Here is an 11,268-nt window from a genome sequence, read left to right as displayed (position 1 = left end):
ACAAGGAAGCAGGGCCCTACAGAAGCAGGAATCCCCGGAGGTGACCCGCATCAACCCCCAGGGAACACCCCTCTATGCATGTTCCACATCCAAGTATCCGGGCAGCCCCTGTGCACACAGACGCACCCGGGTTCCCAGAGACCCCAGTGCGCGTGTGCACACGTGTGAGTGTGAACACAGGACAGAGTGTGTGCTGACGGCCGCACCCCCCCAGCACGGCCGGAGTCTCCTCAGGATAATTATTTATTATTCATGGTCATCGGCATCTTCATTAATTATTCATATGATCCTTAATTATTATCCTTAACAATAAGAGCAGTAAATAGCAGAAAAGTCCTTGAGGTGCCTAAGGCCCAGGCCGGGTGCCTCCGGGCAGTTAGACCAGCTAATGCCCCCAGGGCAGTGGGGAGACCACAGACCCCCGTCCACTGCCCGGCCCTGTCCTTGGCCCTGCCCTCCCATGGGGGCCCAGGGGACTGCAGGAGGAGATGGTCCCGAGGGCTGGGGGAGGGGCCGTGCCTTCATGTTCCTCTCCCCTTTCTCGGCCAGGGCCTCCCGGGCAGGGCCTCTGAGGGGAGGGGCCCAGGCAGTGCGCTGAACCCTGGGTGAGCCACGTGTCCACACCGGGCAGCCCCACTAACTGCCGGGGTCTGAGCCATGTCTGTGCAGGGGCTGGGAGGTGAGGGCCCCCAGCTGGCCTGGCAGGGAGAGGCGTCGAGGGGGGCCGTCTTGGGGGAGCTCTGGGGCCCCCGGGGGGAGCTCCTCGAACGCCATGAACTGGGAAACCTGCAGAGAACACAGTGTGAGCAGACGAGGAAGACTGCAGAAGGGGTGGGTGGGGAGGGAGGGGGCTGCCAGGTGAATAAAGGGGAGGGTCAAAGGACAGAGAGGGTCAGGAGAATTCGGTGACAGAGGACTGGAGGACAGAAGAGGGTCGGAGGGCACAAGGAGATGGGCCAAGGCACACAGAGCAACACTTGGAGCACAAAGGGGAGGCGCTGAGGTTGCAAGTAGAGAAATGCATTCTCCGTGGGCAAGAGCCAAACTGGGCAGCCAGGAGCCATGGGAGCTGCCCTTGACCCAGGGGAGAACTCCAGACTGCAGCCACTCCCTTCCCCAGGGAACACGGCAGAAGAATCCAAACCCAACCCAGAATGAGGGGCCCTGAGTTGGGACAGAAAGAGAAACGAGGCTCCTTCCTCCGATCTAGAAAGAACTCGGGGACCTAGAAACACAGGCAGGCTGGCGGCCAGGCCTCAGAAGGCCGGGGAGAGCGCCAGGGCAGGCGGGAGGGGCTGCTGGATGCCGCCGAGGGTGTTGGGAGACCTCTGCGGGGGAGGCCGCGAAGGGAGACTCGCACATGTGCTGACGTGGGCCCTGGTGTCTGCAAACAGGAGCAGGCAGCCTGTGGGCGGGGGACCAGACGCCAGAGGGAGGCGGGGAGCAGAGACCCGGCCACCTCTGGGAGCCAGAAGAGCCCCCTTCTTGGGGCCCAGGCACAGCTGTCTTGTCAGAAGGCTGGGAACACACATGTCCACTCAGGAGAGGACAAAGTGCGACAGAGGCCCATTCCAGCAGAAGAGGGGAGATGCAGGCCAGAAGTGCTACCCTGGGGCTCAGCCCAAGCCCTCCAGACAACCCTGCAAGGCAGCTAGGGGGAGAGCCACTGGTCGGTGGCGGAGTCAGAGCTGAGCAGGGCCAGTCATGGCAGGGAGCTGGGACCCAGTCCCCAGGGTGCGTTGGCACACAGCCCCCACCCCCGGACCTCAGGCTCACCCGGTCCCCTCCTCGAGAGACCCCTCATGTCCATGACACAGACACCTTGAGTAGGTCTGGTCATTCGGGTGACACCTCTCAGCCTGCTCGTTTCCTCTGCCCAGTTTTTGGGGGGCTTTGGTTTGGGGGCTCTCCTGCCTTGCCCTGTGCCTGCAGCTCCTGAGGAAGCCTTCCTCCAAGAGTACCATCCGGGACGACGGCAGAAATGGGGGGTGGGAGGAAGCTGAGGCCCAGCGCCAAGCCAAAGGACAGCACAGCAGGTTTGGGGTGGAACTGGGGCAGAAAAGGCAGGGCTGGGTGCCTTGGGCAGGGAGAGGGCTCTGGAACTTACCTGAGAAAGCGAGTCCAGGGTGAGGGTGGGGATGGGGCTGACAGGCAGCAGAGAGGAGGTGGAGGTGGGACCAGGCCCTGGGGTGGTCACAGCACTGTAGGCAGGTGGGACCAGAGTCATCTGCCTCTGCAGCAGCTGCAGGACAGTGGCCATGTCTGCACTCAGCCGGGTCTCCAGCCTGGGGCAAGAAGGAGGAGGATGCTCTGGCTCTCGGGGATGTGGAGACACCAGTAACTGTGATTCTGGGACCACCCTATGGACCAGCCAGCTGCTCAACCCCAGGCGCCCTCAGCTCCTTCTAGGTGTGCAGCCTGGGTCTCAGCACTGAATGGAAGGAGGAGGTCAAGGTGCAGCACACAAAGGCCTACACAGAACAGACACTCTCCGTTCACTCTATAACACGGCCAGCAACCCACGGATCACACCCCCCCCGCTAAGCCCACCCCCTCAACACACACAGCTGGGGGCTAAGCAGGATCCCAGGAGCCACCCTCACCTGTTGAGCTGCCTCTGAAGGGCATCCAGCTTGCTCTCCACGTCGCCCCGGGGCCTCCGGCAGGGGCTGGACAGAGGGATGTTCAGGAGGCTGGGGGTGGGGGCAGGGCAGCGAGGCAGCTCCTGGTACTGGCGGCCCCGACTGTCCCCCCAGAAGCTGAAGATGTTAGACACTCCTGAGAAGGCACCTGGAGCCAGAGAACTGGGTTGAGACCAGGTCAGATGCCATGCCCCGCCCACCTGAAATGGCCCCTCCCCTACCTGACAGTGGGTTACAAGTGTCACTGCTCTTCTCACCGTCCTCCGTCAGGGGCTCCCCACCCGGCAGCTCTCCGGGGGGCCTGGGGCTGGAGAAGGGCACCAGGCGGAGGGGGCTGGAGCTGCGGCCTGGGCCCTCATCCTCACTGCTCTCAGGGCTGGAGGGGCCACTGGATGGGCTCTCCCCCCACGGCCTCCCTGGCCGGACCCGGCTACTCGGCCCTGCCCCCGCCCGGCCCGGCCCCAAGGCCGACACCTCCCCTGGCTGTTCCGGGTCTGTGGGAAACAGAGAACGGGCCTCAGAGAAGGAAGGAGGCATGGAAGGGGAAGGGAGGGGAGGGGACGGAGCAGGCCTGGCAGAGGACTGTGCCAGGACGCCCTGGTTTGTCCCCGGCTGTTTCTTCTGCTTTGTTCCCCACGCTCTAGCAGGCTGAGAGCTCCCAGGAGCGGGACCAGGTCGTCTCCGACCGCTGACTGCCCAAGCACGGGAGTGGCACTAATGGGCGGGGCTCTCTGCGACCCCCGTCGCTGGCCCCCTCGCCTTCCCCTGTGCTGTCCCTTCGCCCCACATCAGTTCAAGGCAGCCCCCGAGCCGCTTCAGGCCCAAAGAAGCTGAGGCCGGCACTCCCCCGCCCAGGAGGGTGGAAGAGGGCTTCCCGGAGGAGGTGCCAGTTCCAGTGGGCATTAGAGAATGGACAGCGTTTGGGCAGGTGGCGTGAGAGTAGGAGCGCGAAAGTCTGCAGAGCCCAGGTGCAGTTGACACCGCCCGACCCCGCGCTCCGCCCCGCGCTGTCCTCCCGCCTCACCTGGACCCCGCCCACCGCTCCCCGCCTCCGCTCGCCCGGGCCCCGCCCCCACCCCGCCCCCGCCTCACCCTTGTCGGTGCGCCGGCGGAAGGACAGCTTGCGCTTGCGCTGTCTGCTGAAGCCGCCCTCCAGCTCTGCGCTGCCGGGAGACCCGGGGATCATGTTGGTCTGGAACCAAAAGCCGTGTCAGGGCCCTTCCGCGTAGACCTGCCCTGCCCGGGCCAGCCCACACCCCCTCATTAACATAGCGAGAAAGTGGGGCCCGGAGCACCCGCTGTGAGGAAGGGCCGGAGCACAGATGTCACCTCTGCCCTAGGAGAGCTAAGTGAGGCTGGGACTTTCACCTCCGACACCATTTGACAGGCAGGGAAATAGGCCCAGAGAAGTCACACAGTTGGGGGCAGCCACCAGGGTGCAGCCTGCTCAGCGCAGCGCACTCACGTCCCGCAGGTTGAAGGTGATTTCCAGGCTGGACCAGAAGTGGTCAGAGAACTCCGGGTACATGTCCAGCACCTCCAGCAGGTCATCCCGGTGGATCTTGTGCAGATCGCAGTAGGTGAGGGCCCGCACATCCCCATTGGACTTGCCAGGCCGAGCGTACAGGTTTAAAGGCTCTCCAAAGATGTCGTTCTTCCCTGGAGGCCGCCAAGAGTGGGGGTTCAGCCCCTGGGCAGCAGCACAGGCAAAAGGCACCTGTCTTCCCGGCCTTCTCACCCTGGGCTGGGGGCCAGGGAACTCCCCTCAGTCTGATCACCCACCCAACGGCCCCAGCCCCCAGAGCCAGGGAAGCATCAGCCAGCCCCATCTCCCCCCTGCGCCCAAAGGCAGGACTTGTGAGGCATAGTCATCAATGCAGAGGGGGCGGAGGGGGCGGAGGGGGCAGAGGGCTTGGGTCTCCCTGCCTTCCAACAACTGGAAGCAGCCAGCAGGACCAGCCTGGATACCCCTCTCTGCCCATGGTCCTGGCTTCCTTGGGTTCTAAGTCCACTTTTACCCACCCCTCCAAACCCCATGTCCCAAACACTCTCCTGGCCAATCACCGTGCCCTCAGTGTTCTTCGAGCTTACATCATAACACAGTAGGGAAACAAGACCAGCGTTTTGTTTGCCAAAAGAAAATAGCATACCATAACTGATCACAGCACAGAACAGATAACACCAGAATGAATGACACATAGTAAAGTTAAGTGTTGTATAGTGAAACTTTGGTTGTAGTTGTGCTTGGGATGTTTATGGAGTGGAGTGTAAGGTGTTTGTGCTGAACTGATAAATAAAAATCGAAAATGGCCCACTGTGATGCATCTGCACTAAGGTGTGGCTGCACAGGAGCAAGGGAAGGCAGAGGGCAGGAAGTCCCCCGCCAGGCACGCCTGCCCTGTGTACAAGTGGGATAGAAAGTTAGGATGGGAGGGGAAGAGGGGCAAGACTCTCTTTGCTTTGCAGATGGTGAGGGCTGGGCTGGGCTGTGTCACACGAGGCTACAGGGAACTTAGTAAATTTCCTTGGTAAAATCAGAGGCATAACCTCCCTCCACTGCCCACCTTGGAGTGTTAAAGCAGGTCTGGTCCTGCTTTCAAAGGAAGCAAGAGTGTCGCTGCCTGTGGGGAGAGTCTGAGGGGGGGCAGAATCCAAGAACCCCCAGAGTTCAGCAGCCCCACCCCATGTGGGGCTCCTCTCCACTGTCCCCCTTGGAGGGCCTAAGCTTAGGGGAATTAAAGGAACTCAAGGTCCCTGCAGGCAGTCCTGGGTCCACAGCCCCAACAACTGTGTCCTCGGAGAGCTCAGACCTCTCTCCAGGCACTCCCAGCCCAGCACCTGGTCCCCCTGACCCAGCCCCGTACCCAGGATGGCCACGACGACGTCCCCCCGCAGGATCTCAATGGAGCCCCGGGAGATGAAGTAGAGGGCGGTGAGCAGGTCCCCAGCATGCACCAGCGTGTCGCCTGGCGGGGCATGTGTCGTCTTGAACTTCATGGCCAGGGCCCTCAGGCAGCCCTTGGTGGCCCCTCGGAAAGGCTTGCAGTGCTGCAGCAGTGAGCGGTTCAGATGCAGACAGATGTCTGCCTGCAGGCACTCGGGGAAGCCCTTCAGCACCTGGGGGCGGTGGGCGGGCTCAGCACCCTATCTCCAGGCACCCGGCCCGGAGACCCCGGGAGGAGCATCAGAGGGTCCACCCCTTCTAGCCGTGCGCCCCGGGAGGAGCATCAGAGGGTCCACCCCTTCTAGCCGTGCGCCCGTGGGGATGATGGCGCCTTGCTGCTCTCGGCCTCCATTTTCTTGGGTAAAGTGTAGAGACTGATCCCTGCCTGGGGCTACTGGAAGGTTTCAATGCTCTGCCTTTGTGCAAGGGCCTGCTTTGGCCTGCCCCGTGGTGAGAGTTCTCCCGGTAAATGGGCTCCATTATCAAAAGGAGGAGAACATCTCTCTCAGGGGCCTGCTCAGCACTGTGACCCCCCGAACCACAGAGGGTGATGCTGTCAAGGGTGCTCCCTGCAGCCCGCCACCAGCCCTTCTCGAAGACCAGTGGCCTCACCGCGTTCATATCGATCCCATTGGTGTAGGACCAGGCGTGCTGGAAGTACTCCTCCAGGCGCTGGCGCAAGGGGTTGGGGATTTGGTGGAAGCGGATGAACTCCCGCACCCGAAGCATCTGCGTGTGGTAGCGGGCGGTGCCCGAGTACAGCCTCTGGATGATGGCTGACACGTTGCCGAAGATGCTGGCGTACATGAGGGCTGGGGGCGGGGGTGAGTGGGACCATCAGCGTCCGAGGGACCCCGCCCGCCCCTGCACCGGGTCAATGACACACGCAGTCACATCTCCGCGTGAGCACACACAAGACATGCACAAACACAGAAGCCCAGGTGCACGTGCCCTGGGGCTCTGCCTTGTGCCCCTGTCCCCAAACACGCCCCCATCGTAGACCCCGGAGCCTCCAAGTCCCAGGGCCCCACTCTGGCCCATCTGGCATCCTCCCTCTCCTCCATCACGGGCTCCTCCCATCCCAGACTCTGCTGCCCCCCCACCCCCCACCCCCCCGCTGCTGCCCCGCTGCCCACCCGAGGGACACACTCACAGCCAATGAGCATGACACAGATGGAGAAGATCTTCTCAGAGTTGGTGTTGGGGGAGACGTTGCCGAAGCCCACGCTGGTGAGGCTGCTGAAGGTGAAGTAGAGGGCCGTGACATACTTGTCCTTGATGGAGGGGCCGCCCAGGCCGCTGCTGTTGTAGGGCTTGCCGATCTGGTCACCCAGGTTGTGCAGCCAGCCGATGCGGGAGTCCATGTGCGGCTGCTCCATGTTGCCAATGGCGTACCAGATGCAGGCCAGCCAGTGCGCGATGAGCGCGAAGGTGCACATGAGCAGGAAGAGCACGGCTGCCCCGTACTCCGAGTAGCGGTCCAGCTTCCTCGCCACGCGCACCAGCCGCAGCAGCCGCGCCGTCTTCAGCAGCCCGATCAGCTGGGGGGGGGGGCGGGGAGCCTTCAGTGTGGGGGCAAATGAGCAGTCGGGGGGCACCGCAGCCCTCGGGGTCACTGGAAGTAAAATCCCCAAAGACTTCCTCCCAGAACCTCCTCATGATTGAAGCCCCTCCCATTCCCTAAGCCCAGCACAGAGTCCCATTCATCTTTGTGCTAGCTCTGCAACAAAGGGCTCATCTTTGTGACAGAGGGCTCATGGGGTCCCCCTGCTGAGGATGGAACTCTGAAAGGTACAACACCCACCCTAAGGGGACTGGCCAGAACTCCCACTGGTTCCCAGGCCACTTCTGTGTGATTAGAACCTGGCGGCCTCTTTGGATAGACAAACAGAAAAAGGCGGCCCCTCTGGACCTCTACCTGGCAAGTGGCTCACATGGAGAGGGGTCGTGGCCATGGGTTAGCGGAGGCACCTGCCATGCCCCCTTTCTCTCACTACCCCTGTACCCCACCATCTCCTCTCCTTTTCCAGGTGCCCTCCCAGCCTCTGCCTCCCTGCCAACTAACCTCCTCAGAGCCAGAGCCAAAGATGAGCAAGTCGAAGGGGATGGCAGCCACCATATCGATGAGGAACCAGCCCTTGAAGTAGTGGACGGCGATGCGGCCAGGATGGCTGACCACCTCCTCGTTGGCATTGACGTAAGTAGTGCGGAAGTTGATGAGGATGTCCACGATGAACATGATGTCCACGATGAAGTCCACCACGGCCAGAGGCTGGCAGGCGTAGCCACAGTCGGGGGCCGGGGAGCCCTCTTCCGTCTCCTTCAGCAGGAAGGCGGCCGAGTAGGGTGTGAAGACAGCCGTGTAAATGACCAGCAGCAGGATGAGCCAGTCCCACACGGCCTTGAAGGGGCTGTAGTGCAGGATGGTCCAGCGGTGGATGCGCGGTGCCTGCAGCTTATACTCTGGCAGCACGTCGGCGCCCAGGGACAGGACCTGGACAGGCAGGGAAGGCAGAGGTGAAGGAATGCTGTCCCACTGGAGTCTGGGCCAGGGGAGGACAGGCCATGGGATCTCCAGGGTGGGAGCAGACGTCATCTCTGCTGGGGCCGCCAGAGAAGAGACCAAGCAGAGTAAGGGAGAAGCCAATAAGTGTCGGTCAGGATGCCCATCCCTCAGCCAAGTGGCCATAGCCACCGCCCACCTTGGGACTCAGGCACTACTCTTCCCCATGCGGCACGCAGACCGCTGTCTGACGATCTGAGTTCAGGGCACCAGAAAGTAATATCCAGATGTACGGCCCCCCTCCCAGCAACGCACAGCCATACCTCTGGTAACTTCCCCACGCGACCTTGCCCACCGCCCCCAAACACCACATAGACCCCACCACCACCACACACACACACACTCACTCACACCATGATGCCAGTATAGAAAATGCTCCAAGGGCTAAGACTCCAAGCCTGGGTGATAACCCCAGGAGGCATAGTTCGACACATAAAATGGGGGGTGGTCACTGCCGTTCCCATAGCAGTACCACTCCTGGTGACCCGGGCACTGAGAGCCTAAAGGTCCCTTTGCCACTGGCCCAAGGGTACCAGCCACCCAGACTCAGGCCCCTTGGCTTCCCTTGGGGAGAGACCAAGACACACACCCCCGCCGCTCCCCAGCCCCGTCCCCAGACCCAGGGCAGCCCTCAAGCTTTGCCCTCCCACACTCCTCCAAAGGCCCACAGAAGACCTAAACCAGCCACAGATGTACCCACATGTGCACAGATGCACGTGCACACCGGCGAATGTTCCCAAGCGTCCTACCCAGCCCCGCACGGGCTCAACGGCCAGGCAGAGGCAGGCCTGCCACCCACCCCAAAGAGCCAGCAGCTCGTGCCATTCTCCTCCCAAGCTGAACTAGAAAGAACTGAGGCCAGACTTCCCACACTGGGCCAGGAGCCTGTCCCCTGTTGCCTCCCCCTGCCCCCTAGAATCCTCCCTCACAGACATCTGACTCACCTCCAGACTCTGTCCCTAGGCCCTCCAGGCCTGGCGCTGCCATCCCCAGGCAGCCAAACCCAAGGCCTCACCCACACCCTTGAGAACCAAGGTTGCTGGTCCCACTCCAGGAAGCACCGAGTGCCGGGGCCCCACATCCTCGGGCCTCTGGACCAGGAGAGAGTCAGGGTGGGGGGAACCCCCAAAGATACCCATTCATACTCAAGCCAGGGATCCCGGGGACCCACCATCCCCAGACAGACTCCTCGGAGCCTTAGAGGAAGTAACTGGATGTTAACGCGGGCCATGGTTAGGGGTTTGGCCACCCTCAGGGAGACATGGCAGCTCCAGAGACATCTGACAGCTGGGGGAGCAGCTGTGCCCTGCCTTCACCCCAAGCTGCTTGCTCCTTAAGGCAGAGAGCATGAGGCAATGGCCTTTCGAGGGTCAAGTGAGGACTGGAGAAAGAACCGGCCAGGGCCCCCACAGACAAGGGGGCAGAAGGTAACTGCCCCTGGAAGGGGCTCCTCCCCAAGCCTGAGAGGCCAGGCCCCCTGGGGGCTGTGTTGGACCACACCCACAGCCACCCTGCCCCTCCCTGAGTCTGAGCGAGCAAGACCTGCACAGCGCCCCTGCACAAATGCACACTCGTGGGACAAACCTGAGACTCAAGGCCTGGGTCCACAGACCTCATCGGACAGGGGCCAGGCCCTGCTCTGCAACCACCGGCTTACCGTATGGCCTTGGCCCAGGTCTGTAACCCCCCTTGACTTCTGGTTCCACAGAATACTGAAGCTTATTTAAGTAAACCAAATCCTGGGTCCTCCCCTATGGGTAGGATTCTTCCCCGCCTTACATCTGTTCCCCAGCTGGAAGGAGCACATGAGCCAAGGCAGGGAGTTCAGGTGGCAGAGGAGTGGGATTCTCAGACTCACTCCTAAACCACCTGCAACTGCCTGGAGCTTGCTCCCGGCTGACAGAAGCCTGGGGGCAGACAGGTGACTCCCAGGATTAGCCTACAGAATAATCAGCCTGGGCGTAAGGCAACACAGCCCCCAGCTCCCCAGGCTGCCCGGGAAGAGGTAATCCAGGTGGCTGAGCTCTGCCCGCTGCCATCCGGTGGCCTGTGACCTCACACGCTCCTCAGCCTCAGCCTCCAAATCTGGACCCCTGAAGCAGCCCAAGCCTCCATCCCCCCGCACGGTGTCCAAGCCAGCACACGGCAGGGAGCATTAGGGTCCCAGAGCTTTGCTGGCTGGCCTCTCACTGTCCCACCATGCTCCTCTCCTCCCCGTGCGCCCACCGTCATCCTCTCTGGGCACCCATTTCATTCCTGTTCTCCCTCTCCTCCTTTTGTATTTGGAGGCAGGACCGTGGGCCACAGAAGCCCTGGGAGAGGGGAAGCCCTGGCAAGAAAAACACTGTCCACCCAGGCCCGGCAGGCCTGGAGAGCGAGCAGGGGCCAGCAGTGGGATGAGCAGAGCTGCAGACCCCATGGCTCCCCAAACCGTCCTTCTCAGAAGCCCTCTCCCGGCCCGGCCCTGGGATCCAGAGCCCTCCTGGCCGCACCCAACTTGCCAGCGCCTGTCTGGGTGCCCCAGCCCAGGGAGGGAAGGGGAGTGGCTTGGGGGGGGTGGTCACCTACCTCCTGGGCCACCAGGCTGGAGATGCGCACGGCCCGCCTCACCCGGCCTTTCTGGGCCCTGGACTGCAGAGCCCCTGTCCCGCTCGCCTTCCCTGCTGGGGCCGCCATGGAGGACTTGGCTCCCCCCAGCCTGCCTGCCCTGGAGCCCGAGGGCCCGGCCAGCGCCTCACCTGCACCCCAGCAGCAGTCCCAGCCCAGGCTGCGCCCCAGAGACTGGCGGCCTGGCTTCCAGGGCAGCCTCTGGCATGAAGCCAGGGTCGCTGGGGCTGGGCGCCGGGGCCGGGTCACCCAGGCAGTGAGTGTGGACGGCAGCCCGCCTGGGTCGGGCTGCCCATGGCCCCCTGGTGCGAGCCCCGCTGCCAGGGTGCTGCGCTCTGCCCGCAGCGCCGCAGTCGGAACCTCAGCTCCTCAGCTCCTCAGCCGGCCCCTCCTCCCAGGTCCCCACCCCCACCCTGCCACACTGGGCTCCCCCGCCCCGCCCGTGCTGGCCAGCGGCCCCCTCCCCCGCGGCCCGATCAGGGCTCCTGCTGCAGCCGCTCCCGCAGCCCGCG

The 11,268-nt window shown here is 62.9% G+C and overlaps 1 protein-coding gene across 4 annotated transcripts in view; it reads right to left on the bottom strand.

Annotated features, from left to right (window-relative positions):
• Positions 1 to 225: 225 nt before the first annotated feature.
• Positions 226 to 11,268, bottom strand: part of KCNH2 (potassium voltage-gated channel subfamily H member 2) — a 32,801-nt gene continuing 21,758 nt past the window's right edge. For 2 of the 4 annotated variants that reach the window (XM_081799855.1, XM_031025435.2), the window contains 10 exons: positions 7,652 to 8,080; positions 6,740 to 7,127; positions 6,199 to 6,398; positions 5,507 to 5,759; positions 4,108 to 4,301; positions 3,735 to 3,834; positions 2,864 to 3,136; positions 2,604 to 2,790; positions 2,108 to 2,285; positions 226 to 786 (listed from right to left, as the gene is read on the bottom strand). In XM_081799855.1, the coding sequence (XP_081655981.1) occupies positions 637 to 786; positions 2,108 to 2,285; positions 2,604 to 2,790; positions 2,864 to 3,136; positions 3,735 to 3,834; positions 4,108 to 4,301; positions 5,507 to 5,759; positions 6,199 to 6,398; positions 6,740 to 7,127; positions 7,652 to 8,080 (2,352 nt within the window). In that variant the 3' untranslated portion in view covers positions 226 to 636. Of the gene's footprint in view, positions 787 to 2,107; positions 2,286 to 2,603; positions 2,791 to 2,863; positions 3,137 to 3,734; positions 3,835 to 4,107; positions 4,302 to 5,506; positions 5,760 to 6,198; positions 6,399 to 6,739; positions 7,128 to 7,651; positions 8,081 to 10,717; positions 11,107 to 11,268 lie in introns of those variants that run through there. The other 2 variants (XM_006730877.2, XM_081799856.1) reach the window with 2 other exon arrangements.

Source organism: Leptonychotes weddellii, chromosome 12, assembly GCF_054177405.1.
Source record: "Leptonychotes weddellii isolate Sample4059 chromosome 12, ASM5417740v2, whole genome shotgun sequence".
NCBI lineage: Eukaryota > Metazoa > Chordata > Mammalia > Carnivora > Phocidae > Leptonychotes > Leptonychotes weddellii.
Note: the sequence above shows the minus strand (reverse complement) of the source record. Positions and strands in the feature narration are given on the sequence as shown.